This window comes from Camarhynchus parvulus, chromosome 7 (genome assembly GCF_901933205.1).
Source record: "Camarhynchus parvulus chromosome 7, STF_HiC, whole genome shotgun sequence".
NCBI lineage: Eukaryota > Metazoa > Chordata > Aves > Passeriformes > Thraupidae > Camarhynchus > Camarhynchus parvulus.
In genome coordinates, this window is record NC_044577.1 from 22160427 (window position 1) to 22172626 (window position 12200).

Sequence of the window (12200 nt, forward strand, 5' to 3'; positions counted from 1 at the left end):
CATGCATCTCTATCCCTGCACTCTGCAAGTGCCAGACAAGTACGGCTCACCTGCAGGCAAAGATGAGAACCCTGCATCCCCAGCCCAGAAAAGTCCCCACAGGCAGAAGCTACTGCAAACAGGTTTATTGACAGCTGTTAGCAGAAGGGGGGTAGAGAGGGGGGCTACAGCGAGGAGGGGGGCAGAGCCCAGCCCTGCTGGCTGAGCCCAGCCATGCTGCCCCTCGCTGCATACAGCCAGCAGCCTAATCTACAGCAACCCCCATCACCACCCTCTCCACCACCCTGTGGTGCCCAGGGCCTCTCCCCTCAGCCCCAGGCATTGCTCGGCCACAAGCCCTGTCATGCCTCCCCTCACCGCATCCCACGGAGCCAGAGGGTGCTGGGGAAGGGGGTGGCAGGGGGTGGCCGTGCAGGGAGAAAGCGGAGTCCTGGCTGGGAGAACCTTCGTGGGCCAGTGGGCGTGCGCGGTCCCCGGGCGCAGCAGCCTCAGAACACACCTGGGGAGACAAGCGGAGGGGGGTACACAACAGCACCTGTGAAATCCTCCTCGGCCAAGGGCTGGGGAGAGGCAGGGATGGAGGGAGGAAGGTCCCAGGCGGAGGAGGAAGACAGCCAAGGCAGAACTACGGGCAATGAAGAGGGTAGAAACACTTGTAAACAGCACAGAGGGTCACTGCTGCTGTGGGAAGCAAGGAGGGACAGTGCCCTGGAGGGTGTGCAAGGCATACAGAAGGGAGTGACCAGGCAGAGTCTGCAAGGAGACAGAGGAGGAGGGAGTACAGGCAGGAGCAACAGCATCCAGAGGGAAGAGACAAGACACAAGGCACCAAGCAGAGGCTATGTGCACAGCCCTCCTTGCAAGGAGGGGAGCTTAACTCAGCACTCCCTGCAGCCTGGGCAGGGGCAGGCTGCAGCCAGGGAGGCACCTGCTGGAGACCCTGCCGGCCTGCAGGGCTGGCAGGGAGAGAGGGGCGGGCACAGCCAGAGCATGCCTGCCCATGGGCCCCCCACACTTCCAGCAGACAGGGCAGAGAGCTGCCCCTCTTCCTGGGACCCCATCAAGAGGGCTCCTCTTCAAGCCACTACCTCCAAGTCTGGGAGCCTCCAACGCTGGGATGCCACTAGCCATCCGCTCACCTGAGCAAGGAGGCAGGGCAGAAGAGACCCCCTCCCTTGCTAGGGGAGGCAGGAGCTGAGTTCCAAGCAGTCAGACTCCAGCCCTGCTTTCCTCTCCCTGCCTCACGCTCAGAGCAGGGGGCAGTGCCACAGCTTCACTTTGGGGGCAGGTTCATGCCCCACTGCAGCAGAACTGCTGGCCCCCCGTGGCTCCTGCTCCAGCCCCCCCCGGGCACCACGGGCTCTGCGGGTGGAGGACGGGCTGCTGTGGCTGCCCCCCGGTGCTGACAGGGAGCCGGGGCTGTGCCCACCTGCTTGGTGGTGCCCCGCAGCTTCCATCTCAGAGAGGCTGTAGGCCATGGCCAGCTGCAAGTCCTCATCCTCATCCTCGCTATCCGTGTAGAGGCAGACAGGTGAGGAGCTCGAGGTCTGGTGTGGGGCCGGTGCTGGCGGTGAGTGGGGCCGTGGCCTGGGGAAGGCGTGCTGCTCCCGCCGGCTCAGCTCCAGCCCCAGCGCCATGTCATCAGGAACACCTGTGGGGACAGGGGCAGGGCTGGGGGACTCATCTACTCCAGTTCCCCAAAGCTGGCGTGGGGCCCTGGCACCTCCAACCCACCCCACCAATCCTTCAGAGCAGAGCTCCAAACCAGGGCCAACCCTGGCCCAAAACAAAGCCCGGATGCAGGACCTCCCAGACACCCCAAAGGTGTGAGGGAGATGTCAACAACTCGGTCTGCAGTGGCCCTTCTCACCATCGATGTGGATCGACTTCAGCTCCCCATCCTCCTCCACTTCCACCCGCTCACGCCCGTTCTCAACAATCCTGCAGACAGACAAACAAACAGATGGATGGTCAAGGGCCATGCAGCCAGTGCAGGAACCACACTGTGGTTCCCCCCACAGCACGAAGCTGCAGGGTCAGAGGCTGCTGATGGAGGGAAGTCTGTGGGAGCAAGGTGGGCTGGCACTGTCCTCACCTCTTGGTGGTGATACGCCTGCCATTAACAAAGGTGGTGGAGGTGGAAACAGAGCGGAAGCCCAGTCCTGCGTCTGGACCAGAGCTGAAGGATGAGGCGAAGAAATCTAGAGAAGGGAGCAACAAGGTTGGTGTCAGGCTGGGTGTCAGGAGGGCAGGGGACAGACTCTGCACAGGGGAACATGGTGCTCTAGGACTTCCCTGCTGGGAGGAATGGCAGCATCTCCTACCTGAGGATCCTGGGAAGGGGGAAAAGAAGTGGGCTCCCCCATGGTGCCGGGGGCCAGGTCCCCGCAGCTCGGAGAAGGGCATCATGTCATCTGAAAGGCAGGGATCCCCCCCATCAGCATTACCCCATCAGCTTGGTGAACCAGAAGCAGGGCACTGACATGGGGACCCTCTGCCAGGGCCAGCAGTGAGCTCTATACCCAGGCTCAGCAGCTGCCCCACAGACAGAGAGATGCCCAAGAGCCAGCCTCCCCTGCCCCACACGCACCAAAGAATTCAGCAAAGGGGTCTCGTCCTCCAAAGAACTCCCGGAAGACATCGTGAGCGCTGCGGAAGGTGAAGGTGAATTCAGGGGCCCCAGCACTGGCCCTGGAGCTGCTTGCTCCTGCTGGAGAGAAGACACTCAGTGTTAAATGGAGCCCTGGGTAACACCTCCCCTAAAGGGTGGGGAGCCCTGGTGGCACTGACCCACCCTGGGTCTTCAGGCAGGGATGTATCCAGAGCTGCACTAACCCCCAGAGCCCTACTCACCTGCTCCCATGAGTCCATCCTTGCCATAGCGGTCGTAGATGTCACGCTTCTGCTCTGCAAGAAGAAAGGGGGCTGCGGGGAAGCTGCCTGCCAGGTGGGGACAGGAGCATTGACACTTCTCCCAACTAAGGGAGCAGCAGGGAGCAAGAGGAGGTGGTTGGCACAAGCCCCTGCCACTCCAGCGCTGAACCCAAACCCAAGTAAGACCACTGGGCGAGAATACAAAAGCTTCAGGGAGAGCCCATTGTGGATGTCAACAGCTCAGCATCTCTCCCAAGGGCTGTTTTGGGAGATGTGAGGAAGTAACCAAGCCCCAAAAGCTGTGTGGTAAAGCTGTAGGGACCCACTGCCTCCTGAGGACAGCCAGGGATGTACTGGGTGAGCCCAGGAGGAGGACATGCCAGTGTGAACAGTCCCAAGAGCACAGCACACACACACACACACACACACACACACAAGAGATCACCGTGGCCTCTTACTGTCCGACAGCACTTCGTACGCCTCGGCGATCTCCTTGAACCTCTGCTCAGCATATTCCTTGTTGTCTGGGTTCTTATCCGGGTGCCATTTCAGAGCAGCCTTCCTGTACCTGCACACAGGGCCAGTGATGGGCATGCAGCAGCCCTTGGCCACTTGGGCCAGCAACCCCCACCTGAGCATGCACCTCCTAGCCTGTGGGCAGGGGCACCCCAAGCTGCTTCCCCCAGCACCCTACAGCCTCAGGCACTGAACAGGAGCTCCTGGACTAGTTCTTCCTTCCAATGGTATGTATTTTCATATATAAATATATATATACACATATATATAGATATAAACATATTTATGCATACACACACCAACACACACAGACTAAACAAACAAACCAGAAATTACCCCAGAACTGCAGCACAACCACAGCAGAGCAATGTGTGCCCACCTCAGCTGCCCTCATTGATGGCTCAGGACAATGCTCACAGGTTTGTTCTGGAGCCTTCATGGGCTCCACTGTGAGTGTGCATGGACCAGGAGTTGCTAGGGGCCCCCTGGGGCCAGGAGAGCACCAGCAGCTCTCTCCTCCCCACTGCAGCCAGCTAGGGTTAACCCATGCTTCTCAGCTTCTCCCACTCCCTCTTGGGAAGCCCCCCACGGGGACCTCTGCCACCTGTTGGCAAGCCAGCAATCTGCTGGCATTCCCCTCAGGCAATGCCTCACCCCAGTGAGAGCAGCAGCACCTGGGCAGGGCACCAGGCAGGAGTTGCAGACACTAAGGAGGCTCTGTCAGCTCCCCAGCAGTACCTGAGGCACAGCACCCACCTGCCCATATCCCTGTGCCCCAACTATCTGCCATCCCTGCACCCTCTGGCAGAGAGAAAGAGGAGCCTCCAAACACCACCAAGACTTGCCTCCAGCCCCAGGCTGACAGCAGGGAGAGAGGAACCAAATCCCACCAAAAGCTGCCTTTGTATGGCAGCAAAGCCCAACCCCACTCTGGCATCCATACAAAGGAAACAAAGGCTGAATTGTCACCCCCTGTCCCCACCGGCCCCGAAGGGAGCCCCTGCCTCACTGGCACCGGGGGGGGGTGGCTTGGGGGACAGGCCCACAGGCAGAGGCACGCTGCCATACACTTACGCCTTCTTGATGTCCTCAGCGGTGGCATTGCGGCTCACCCCCAGCGCTTCGTAGTAGTCGACCATGACGTGAGCTGTCCCACGGGGTCACTGCAGGGGGAGAAGGCAAAGTCAGGAATCCACAGGCACAGCCTGGTGGTGCTGGGTGTGGGACAGCAAGGGCAGGCTGCTTACCCTCTCTAGTGCCCGGGCCACCCCACTGCCTCCCGAGGGCAACCCGGTGCCACAAGCCATGCCCAGCTCCCCAGCACCCTGCGCGCCCCTCGGCCACCCGGGAGCACCGACAGCCCCAGCCGGGGACCCTTTGCTGCTGACGCACCGCCGGCCCGCCGGCGTCACCCCAGCGTGCGCAGGCAGGGGGAAGGGGGGACGGGTCCCCGCTGCCGGGGCCGCTCCCTGCCCGCTCCCCCCGGGGCTCAGTGCGGGGCGGGGGGCAGGGGGAGGCGCAGCCCGCTAAGGTGCTTAGCGGCTGCAGAGGATTAAGGGCTCAGCGGGGCCGTTCCCGGGCACGCCGGGACACTTCCACCAGCCGGCCCGCTCCGGATGGGGGACAGGAGCAGAATGCGGCCGCTGCAGCCCCCCGCCACCCCCCGCGGTACCGTTCCGCCCCCGGTACTCGCCCCCGGCCCGTGAGTCCCAGCTGACGGGAGGGCGGTGCTGGCGCTGGCACCGGCACCGCCGCGGCACTGGGACCGCCCCCCGGCCCGGCCGTAAACACGGCGCTCCCGGGGCCACCCGCCGCTGCTGGAAGTTTCCGCACCCCGCCCCGCCGCCACCGGCGGGCGGCCCTGGGCCGCGGCCAGCGGATCTGGGGCACCGGGAGGGGCGGCGGTGGCAGCACAGCAAGGGACGGCACCGGCCCCGCTCCCCCCGTGCGCCACGGGCCGCCTCTCCCCGGTGGCCCCTTGCGCCCCGCTCCCCGTCCCGGCCCGGGGCCCACCTGAGCGCCGCCGCAGAGCCCTCCCCGCCCGCCCGGGCCGCCCGCGGCCGGTGTCGCGCGTCCCCCGCGCCCGGGCCACCGCGGGCCTGGAGGCGGCTCCGCTGCGTGACGGGCGGCGGCCGCAGCCAACCGCGGGCCCTGACGTCACGCCCTCGCCGTTCGCCGGGTGACGTAATGGGAGGCGCGTGCGGGCCGGGAGCGCGGCCGCTGCGCCGGTCGGGCCCCCCTCAGCCACGGGCTGCCCTCAGCCCGGTCTCCGTCCCCCGCCGGCTCCTCCGCTCCCAGGGCCGCGCTGGGCCCCGGACAGCGCCAGCAAGGTGCGGGTGCGGTGGCAGCGGCCTGTCCCGCCGATGCCGGTGCTGACAGCGCACCGCAGCGGGGTACGGCTGCAGCCCCGGGCAGCGCCCGGCGCCGCGTGCCGCTGGCTTCCCGCCGAGTCAGCTGCCCGGCCGGTCCCGCCGGCAAGGAGGAGCCGGCCGGGGGTACAGCTGAGGTGACTCAGCGCTTTGTCGGGGCGGGGGACGTGACGGGGCGCAGCTTGCCGGAGTGGCGGGCACAGCTCCCTGCCGGGAGCCCGGGCCGGCTGGCACCGCTGTGGCACCGGCAGCCCGGAGCTGCAGGCCACCCGAGCATCAGGGTGCCCAGGCCCCGTAGAATGCACCAGGAGCTGCGTTGTTGGCTTTTCTCGCTCTTGACCCCTGCCCGGACAGCTGTTGCAGAGGGGCTGTGCTCACCCATTCTCAGGGTCCTGGGCAGTCTCACTCACCTGCACCTTTGAATGTGTCCTCGCCACGGGGATTTATGATTCCCTCTTGCGGCCTGGATGGGAGAAGGAGGGAGCTTGATCTCTCTGCAGGGTCAGAGATTTTTGGATCCACTGCCACACCTACACCACAGCTGGAAGTTTCCTCACCTCCCATACATTCCTAGCTGGGAAGCCTGGCAGAATGAGGAGGCCTGAGTCTGAGACAGGCCATTCCCAGCACTCCTCAGGGACAACTTCCAGGACAGATATCCCCGAGAAGAGCCTTCCCCAGCCATGAGTCGTGCGCCTGGGGTAGATGAAATGCCAAGGGCATCATCTCATGTGCCAAAGGCATTTCTGTCTCCAAGGGATGGGAGACCCATCCCCTGCCATCAGACAGCAATTTCCTTGATGATTTCCTTGAACAACGGCTTGGAGTGCTTCCTGCCCCCGGGTTTTTTTTTCCCTGGATGCCATTGCAGCACTGTCCTCCCGTACCTGTTTGCCCACGAGCAGGGAGCGGCTCCCTGGGGGCTGCCTGTAGCCAGGGCGCCCTCCCCGGCTGCCGGGGCTCTGGTTTGGCCCATCTGCCCAGCAGTGGGTGCAGAGCCCGCAAGGGCACTAGATGGAGCCACAGGCTGCTTCACAGGGATCCGATCCTGCGGCTGGGAGGGCGAGGAGGAGCCGAGTCTTGGCGCCTTGCTTTCCTTCCCCTGGCTTTTGCAGCTGATGTGAGGACAAGGAGGCCCCCGAGATGACAGATCTCAGCTCGCTCTGTGCACGCCGGTGGGGAGGCCTCTGTGCTGGGATGGGAGAGAGCTCTACATGCTGGCTGTGAATCTGGAGCCGGGGGAGCACATTGCTGATGCTTTCATGGCAAAAGTTTCCCTCACACCTTGAGGATTTGCAGTGAGGAGGACTGACACCTCCCCAATATTCTTAGGGGAGGCAATGGAGAGTTGGGCAGTAGCCCACCACAGCCCTGGAGAGATGTGTATCAGCCACACCTCACCCCAGACCTGCCACAGTCACTCTTCTACTCAAACCTGGCAGCAGCCAAATAAAAGAAGCCCATCACATGAAAGGTGCCTCACACCTTCAGCTGCAGCACCCTGCCTTCTTTACCTGCCCTTTACTCCTAGGTCTGCCTGAAGTCCTGATGCTCACATCAGCTTTGAATCAAGCACAGGCATCTTGAGTGTGTCTCAAGAATACCCTTGTTTCTTAACAAATTTTGAGGATCGCTGTGTTGGAAGCTTGTTTTCAGCTTTCCAGGGTCTCAAAAATGCTCATGAAGTACTCTTGAGACTTTCTGAGGAAAGAGGTTTTGGGTGAGCAAAGCAGGATGCCAGTGGGCCAAATGTTTCCATCCTGGTTACCCAATCTCTCAGGAAGCCAACAGAATTGCATCATAAACCCATGATATATTATTATGCAAACCACAAATTGAGCTATATATTTTTTTCAGCACTGCACAACATTTCAGGTTTTGATTTCCACATGAAAACACAAGCCCTTTCACAGCCTTAACAGAACTGGCAATTATGTACTGAAAAATTGTGTTCTTGGCAATTTTTGAGCTAAGAAGTGCTCAGCAAGTCGTGTGCCTGCTGCTCCCCTCATCACATGCAGCCAACTTCCTTCCTCTTCTCCCCATTCCCCAAGGGAAGGTCCCCATTTCTTGCAGTGGAGCTGCAGCAGGGCAGGAGCAGGAGCCAAAGCCACTAGGGTGGAGTGAGAGGGTTTGAGCAGAGTGAGACAGGCTCCTGGGTGCCATTTCTGTGCCACCTTCCTCTGCCTGCCTGCTTCTAGGACAGATGGCAATGCTGGCCATCTCTTGGCATGGCCCAAAAAAGGGGTCAGTGGGAGCTCCAGGGCTTGCTCACCCCTGAAAGGGCTGCATTAGATTGGGGACCCCCAAGTACAGGGGAAGACATTGAAGTCTTCCCCAAGTACAGTGAAGACATTGCCTGAGCAATTTTTAAAATCCCCATTGGTTCTTTTACTCACAGTCCTGCTGTCTCATCCAAAAAGCCCTGTCCACCCTGCCTAACTTCCCCGCACAGCTAATTTCCTCACACCTTCATGTTTTTGATGCATGTTTGTCTCAGAGGCCAGGCTCTCAGCCGCCTGCCCATCTCCTTGTCCACTCTGTTCTCATCTCAGCTGGCTGCTTTAGAATTGTACCTTCTAGAGACTGGGGACAATCCAGGGAGGCAAAGTCATGCAGCTGCTCTTGGTTTGCATGGCAGAACAGAAGAGAGAAACAGCAAAGTCAGGGTGACTTTGGTCCAAGCAGGGCAATGACTTTGAGGCAGATTTAGCAATGTGACAGAGCCCGGCTGTGAGTCCCAGGCTCTGCCTTGCAGGGATGCTTGCGTGTGCTGACAATGGGGATGCTGCCCCAGCCAAAACCCAGGCAAAACCGAGGTGCTTGCAGATTTTAAATCAACAGAGTCAGAGGCTGGCAGAGATGGCAGAAGCCCATGACTGAACAGGTTATCTGTGATGAGCAGGCACACAGGCCCAGGGAGCAGCTGAACCTCATTAGCAGCAGAGTTTTGCCCACATCCCTGGCATGTGGTTGGTGACAAGTTGGGCTGGATAACCCTGTGGGGCACAGGAGCAGAACACCTCAAACTCATCCACAGGGAAGCTGGGAGCTTCATGGGCTGGATCAGATCCCAGGGGAAGGAGATGAAAGATAATGACTAGACTGATACCACACACCCCCTCCATGTGCTAGGGAACCCGCCAGCTGCAGAGGGGAGCAGAAGCTGCAGCTGCACTGGACAGGAAGGGATTCTGTTGTGAAGCAACACCTGATTTTGCTCATGCACACCAACGTGTCCATGCCCACACTCTCCCAAGCTCCACGTCCCCCATGTTCATCTGGCTTGGCCAGGATTTTCTGCAGTGCCTAGTAGGATTGGGGTCACAGGCTGGCTGGTCCTCACTGTGCCCTCCAGCTCTTGCACAGCCTTGGCTCATTGTTGTCACCTAGGCATGGCTCAAAGGCAAACAGTGAGCCAAGCAGGGACAAATAAACAAGGATGTGGAGCAAATGCATTTGCATGAGAAGAAAATGAGAAAGAGTAAAAAATAAAGCCAGAAAGCAACTTTCTGTGGTTTTCCATAGGCCTTGGTGGCTAACTACCAGTGCAATAGTGGAACCTTGGAGAGAGTGCTGTGGGGTGCTGTAGATGCAAAGAGAAGTCTGCAGTTTGGATGCCATCTGTAACATACCCTCATGTAACACATTATCTGCTGAAATCGACATTTGCAGTTCATCAGGCCCACTCTGAGAGCATGAGTGGTCCTAAGTGAGGGTCTTGCTGAGCTGCTGATGGCAATTTTTAACTGAGCTGGGAAAACTGCGGTAATTCCAAAGGACTGAAGAACAGAAATCACTCCAGTCATTAAAAAAATAAACTGGTTGACCCAGAAAACTCTAGATTACTGATAATACCAGAAAGAAATAACAGAAGAATTATTTTTTATTCTGTCAGCAGAGAATTAAATACTGGAAAATGTATTTGCTACTGATGTCCTTGTCTCAGGTAAGGAAAGTATTGCTTTGCAAACTTGTCATCACCTTCAGCATGATTATATGTCTGGCTGATTCAGATCAACACCACTGGTATGACACCCTCACTTGGAAGCTGGCAGGAAATAATGCTAACAGTACTTGCATAAATCACGGCATTGCTGCAAAGAGGGGTGAAACAATCAGTTTTCCATGTCCACAGATGAAGGAAGCTCAGAGCTGCTGCCAATGGTCTTTCCAGATCTACTTTTTGTGTTGCCCCTATATATATTTTATTTGAATATTATCTTGGCGTGCCAAGCCAGCGTGTTTTGCACCAAGGCATCAATAGCAAAGATGTGCTTGTTAGCCAGGAGCTGTACTGCCGAAGGCCTTTGCAGTGCAGATCCCCAGGGCTGATTGCAAGGCCCACCGTGAAAGAAAGAAATATTTACTAAGAAATATTTACTAAGAAAAATTTGGGATCACGCTAAGCTTGGTAGGGTACTAACATTGAAGGGGACAATTAAATCTCAGAGATGGTTAAGAATTGTCTGATTAAAAGGCCACATTACAGCAAAATTGCTTGAACTAATTACTTTGAGAATTTTAGGAAGGGGCAGTCTTGTGACTTTTTACTCTGCACATCCTCTTGCCATCCTGTCGCTTGATCACTGGCAGTGTGGGATTCACTTCAAGACCATTGATCGAGCTGTGGAAGCCTGGCAGGAGTCCCTGCGCAATCCCAGCAGCTCTTTGCTGATGATTCACTGTTGCAAACCAGCACGTGGGTTCCCGGGGCTGCCTTGCCGGGCACCACACCCTCCTCACAGCAAGCCAGTTACATCCCCGTCTTTCTTCCTGAGCAGACCTGTCATCTCAATAACTGAAACCAGGAGTATTTGGCAAGTGGGTCTTCCTGTTAATCAGCGCCTAATAAGGCTGCTTAGGGTGCCCCAACATAGGCAGGAGTGCTTGGCGCCCAGCTCTTGCCAGGCTCTGCATCCTCCTACCTGGGAGGTGTCAAAGCTCTCCAGAACGTGCCCAGTGCCAGGCTATTAAGTGACACAAAAGAGCCATGCTGTCCAGGCCACACCATCGCAGGGAAGGGCACAGCAGCCCTAGTCGTGCTCAGGGTGCCTGGAGGTGGCTTGTCCTAACAAGGAGGGCCACATTAAGCATGAAAATTCAGCAGATTGGTGTTCCGAGACCTTGCAACAGGGAAATTCTGCCAGATTGCTGTTATTTGACATGCACAGCCTCTCATCATCTGGCTTAACTCTTCTAGGAGGCTCTCAGATACCAGTTTGAGCCAGGCATCCTCAAGATGGCCGTTGAGCTCAAGGTGTCAGCCCAGCGACTTGAGGCCACTGGCTCCCAGCCCCAGGCTCTGGGAGGAGCAGGAGGACAGCCCTTGTTTCACAATATCACACTCTCTCTGCACACATCAGCTCTTGGCAGGAGCACTCTGGGAGCCATTACCCAGCAGAGTTATTAAATGCATCTTTTATCACATTAACTGTTTCCCTCTGACATCCAACAGTGCTTGGCCAGTTGCCAGCACCTCCTTTCCACTTTTAACAGCTCCACAGCAATCCCCAGGACTCCAGGCTAGTTTCTCCAGGCCCAGCTCTGCCCTTGGCTTGCCCTGGGGCCAACAAGCTGTTTGCAACAATTATACAACTCACTTCCAAGTGTAAGTGTAAAACAAACCACCTTGCAGACATCTCCCCAGCCACGGGATGCTCAACTGCTCTCCAAAGGCCAGGGCACAGCAGGGCTATTGTAAAGAAGCTTCTGTGACAGGAATTATTTCCTTTCCCTGTGGGTGCAGGACTGGCCCACCTGGCTGTGGTTGATGTACCTCAGAGGAGGGGGTGCATCTGCAGAGCTGCCCCATGTGAATCTGCCATGTCCCCTGTGCTGCCCAGGGGCTTGGCTGCTGTCCCTCAGGCAAGGCATGAGCTCCTGGGAGCAGGGGAAGTGGTGGCTGCCTCTTGCCCCATCACTGCCAGCTCATGTCTTTGGCATTGCGACAGAGCTGGCCACAGCTTTGTTGCTGTTCTGAGAACTTGTGAGACAGGAAGGCCTAAAGGGCTGGGCATGAAGACATCACCATGCCTACACTTCTGTCTGGTGTATGGAGAGCCCCTTCAGCCTTCTGGGGTAACCCACACCCCTCCAGGAGTTCCTACCATCACACAACCTTGCAGAATTCATTGCACTTCTATTTCCAGGTATTCCTGCACTGCTTGTGCCATCACCAGCTCTGAGAGCTGATGGAGAAGAGGAAAAGCATCACTGGCACCTCCACAGAAGCCCATCAGCACTGCACACTGGTATTCCCTGAGAACATGGGCCCACCTCAGCAGGCTCAGTCCCTCTGCCACCCGCCTGGAGGCAGATTGTTCACACCAGGCATGCTCAGACCTCTGACATGAAGTCACTGCAATTAGACAGGTGAGGTTTTATTTTGCTCCCGTGGGTGTGTAGCTGCCTTTCCCAGGACATGAAGAAAGGCAGGTG

General features: G+C 58.2%; 1 protein-coding gene across 4 annotated transcripts; it reads right to left on the reverse strand.

The window, feature by feature from the left end:
• Nucleotides 1-91: 91 nt before the first annotated feature.
• On the reverse strand, nt 92-5497 carry DNAJB2 (DnaJ heat shock protein family (Hsp40) member B2). Of its 4 annotated transcripts, none has more exons than XM_030952596.1 (10): nt 5404-5465; nt 4465-4553; nt 3333-3442; nt 2854-2907; nt 2591-2707; nt 2325-2414; nt 2096-2201; nt 1871-1941; nt 1430-1651; nt 92-499 (listed from the first exon to the last, which is right to left on the reverse strand). In XM_030952596.1, exons 2-10 carry the CDS (start codon nt 4527-4529, stop codon nt 489-491), a joined length of 846 nt encoding a protein of 281 aa, XP_030808456.1. In that variant the 5' UTR covers nt 4530-4553; nt 5404-5465; the 3' UTR covers nt 92-488. The 4 variants fall into 4 exon arrangements, with proteins under 4 accessions (XP_030808456.1, XP_030808455.1, XP_030808452.1 ...); XM_030952595.1 differs by having other exon boundaries at nt 95-499; nt 2591-2710; nt 5404-5497; XM_030952592.1 differs by lacking the exon at nt 92-499 and having other exon boundaries at nt 518-1651; nt 2591-2710; nt 5404-5497.
• Between the last annotated feature and the right edge of the window lie 6703 nt (nt 5498-12200).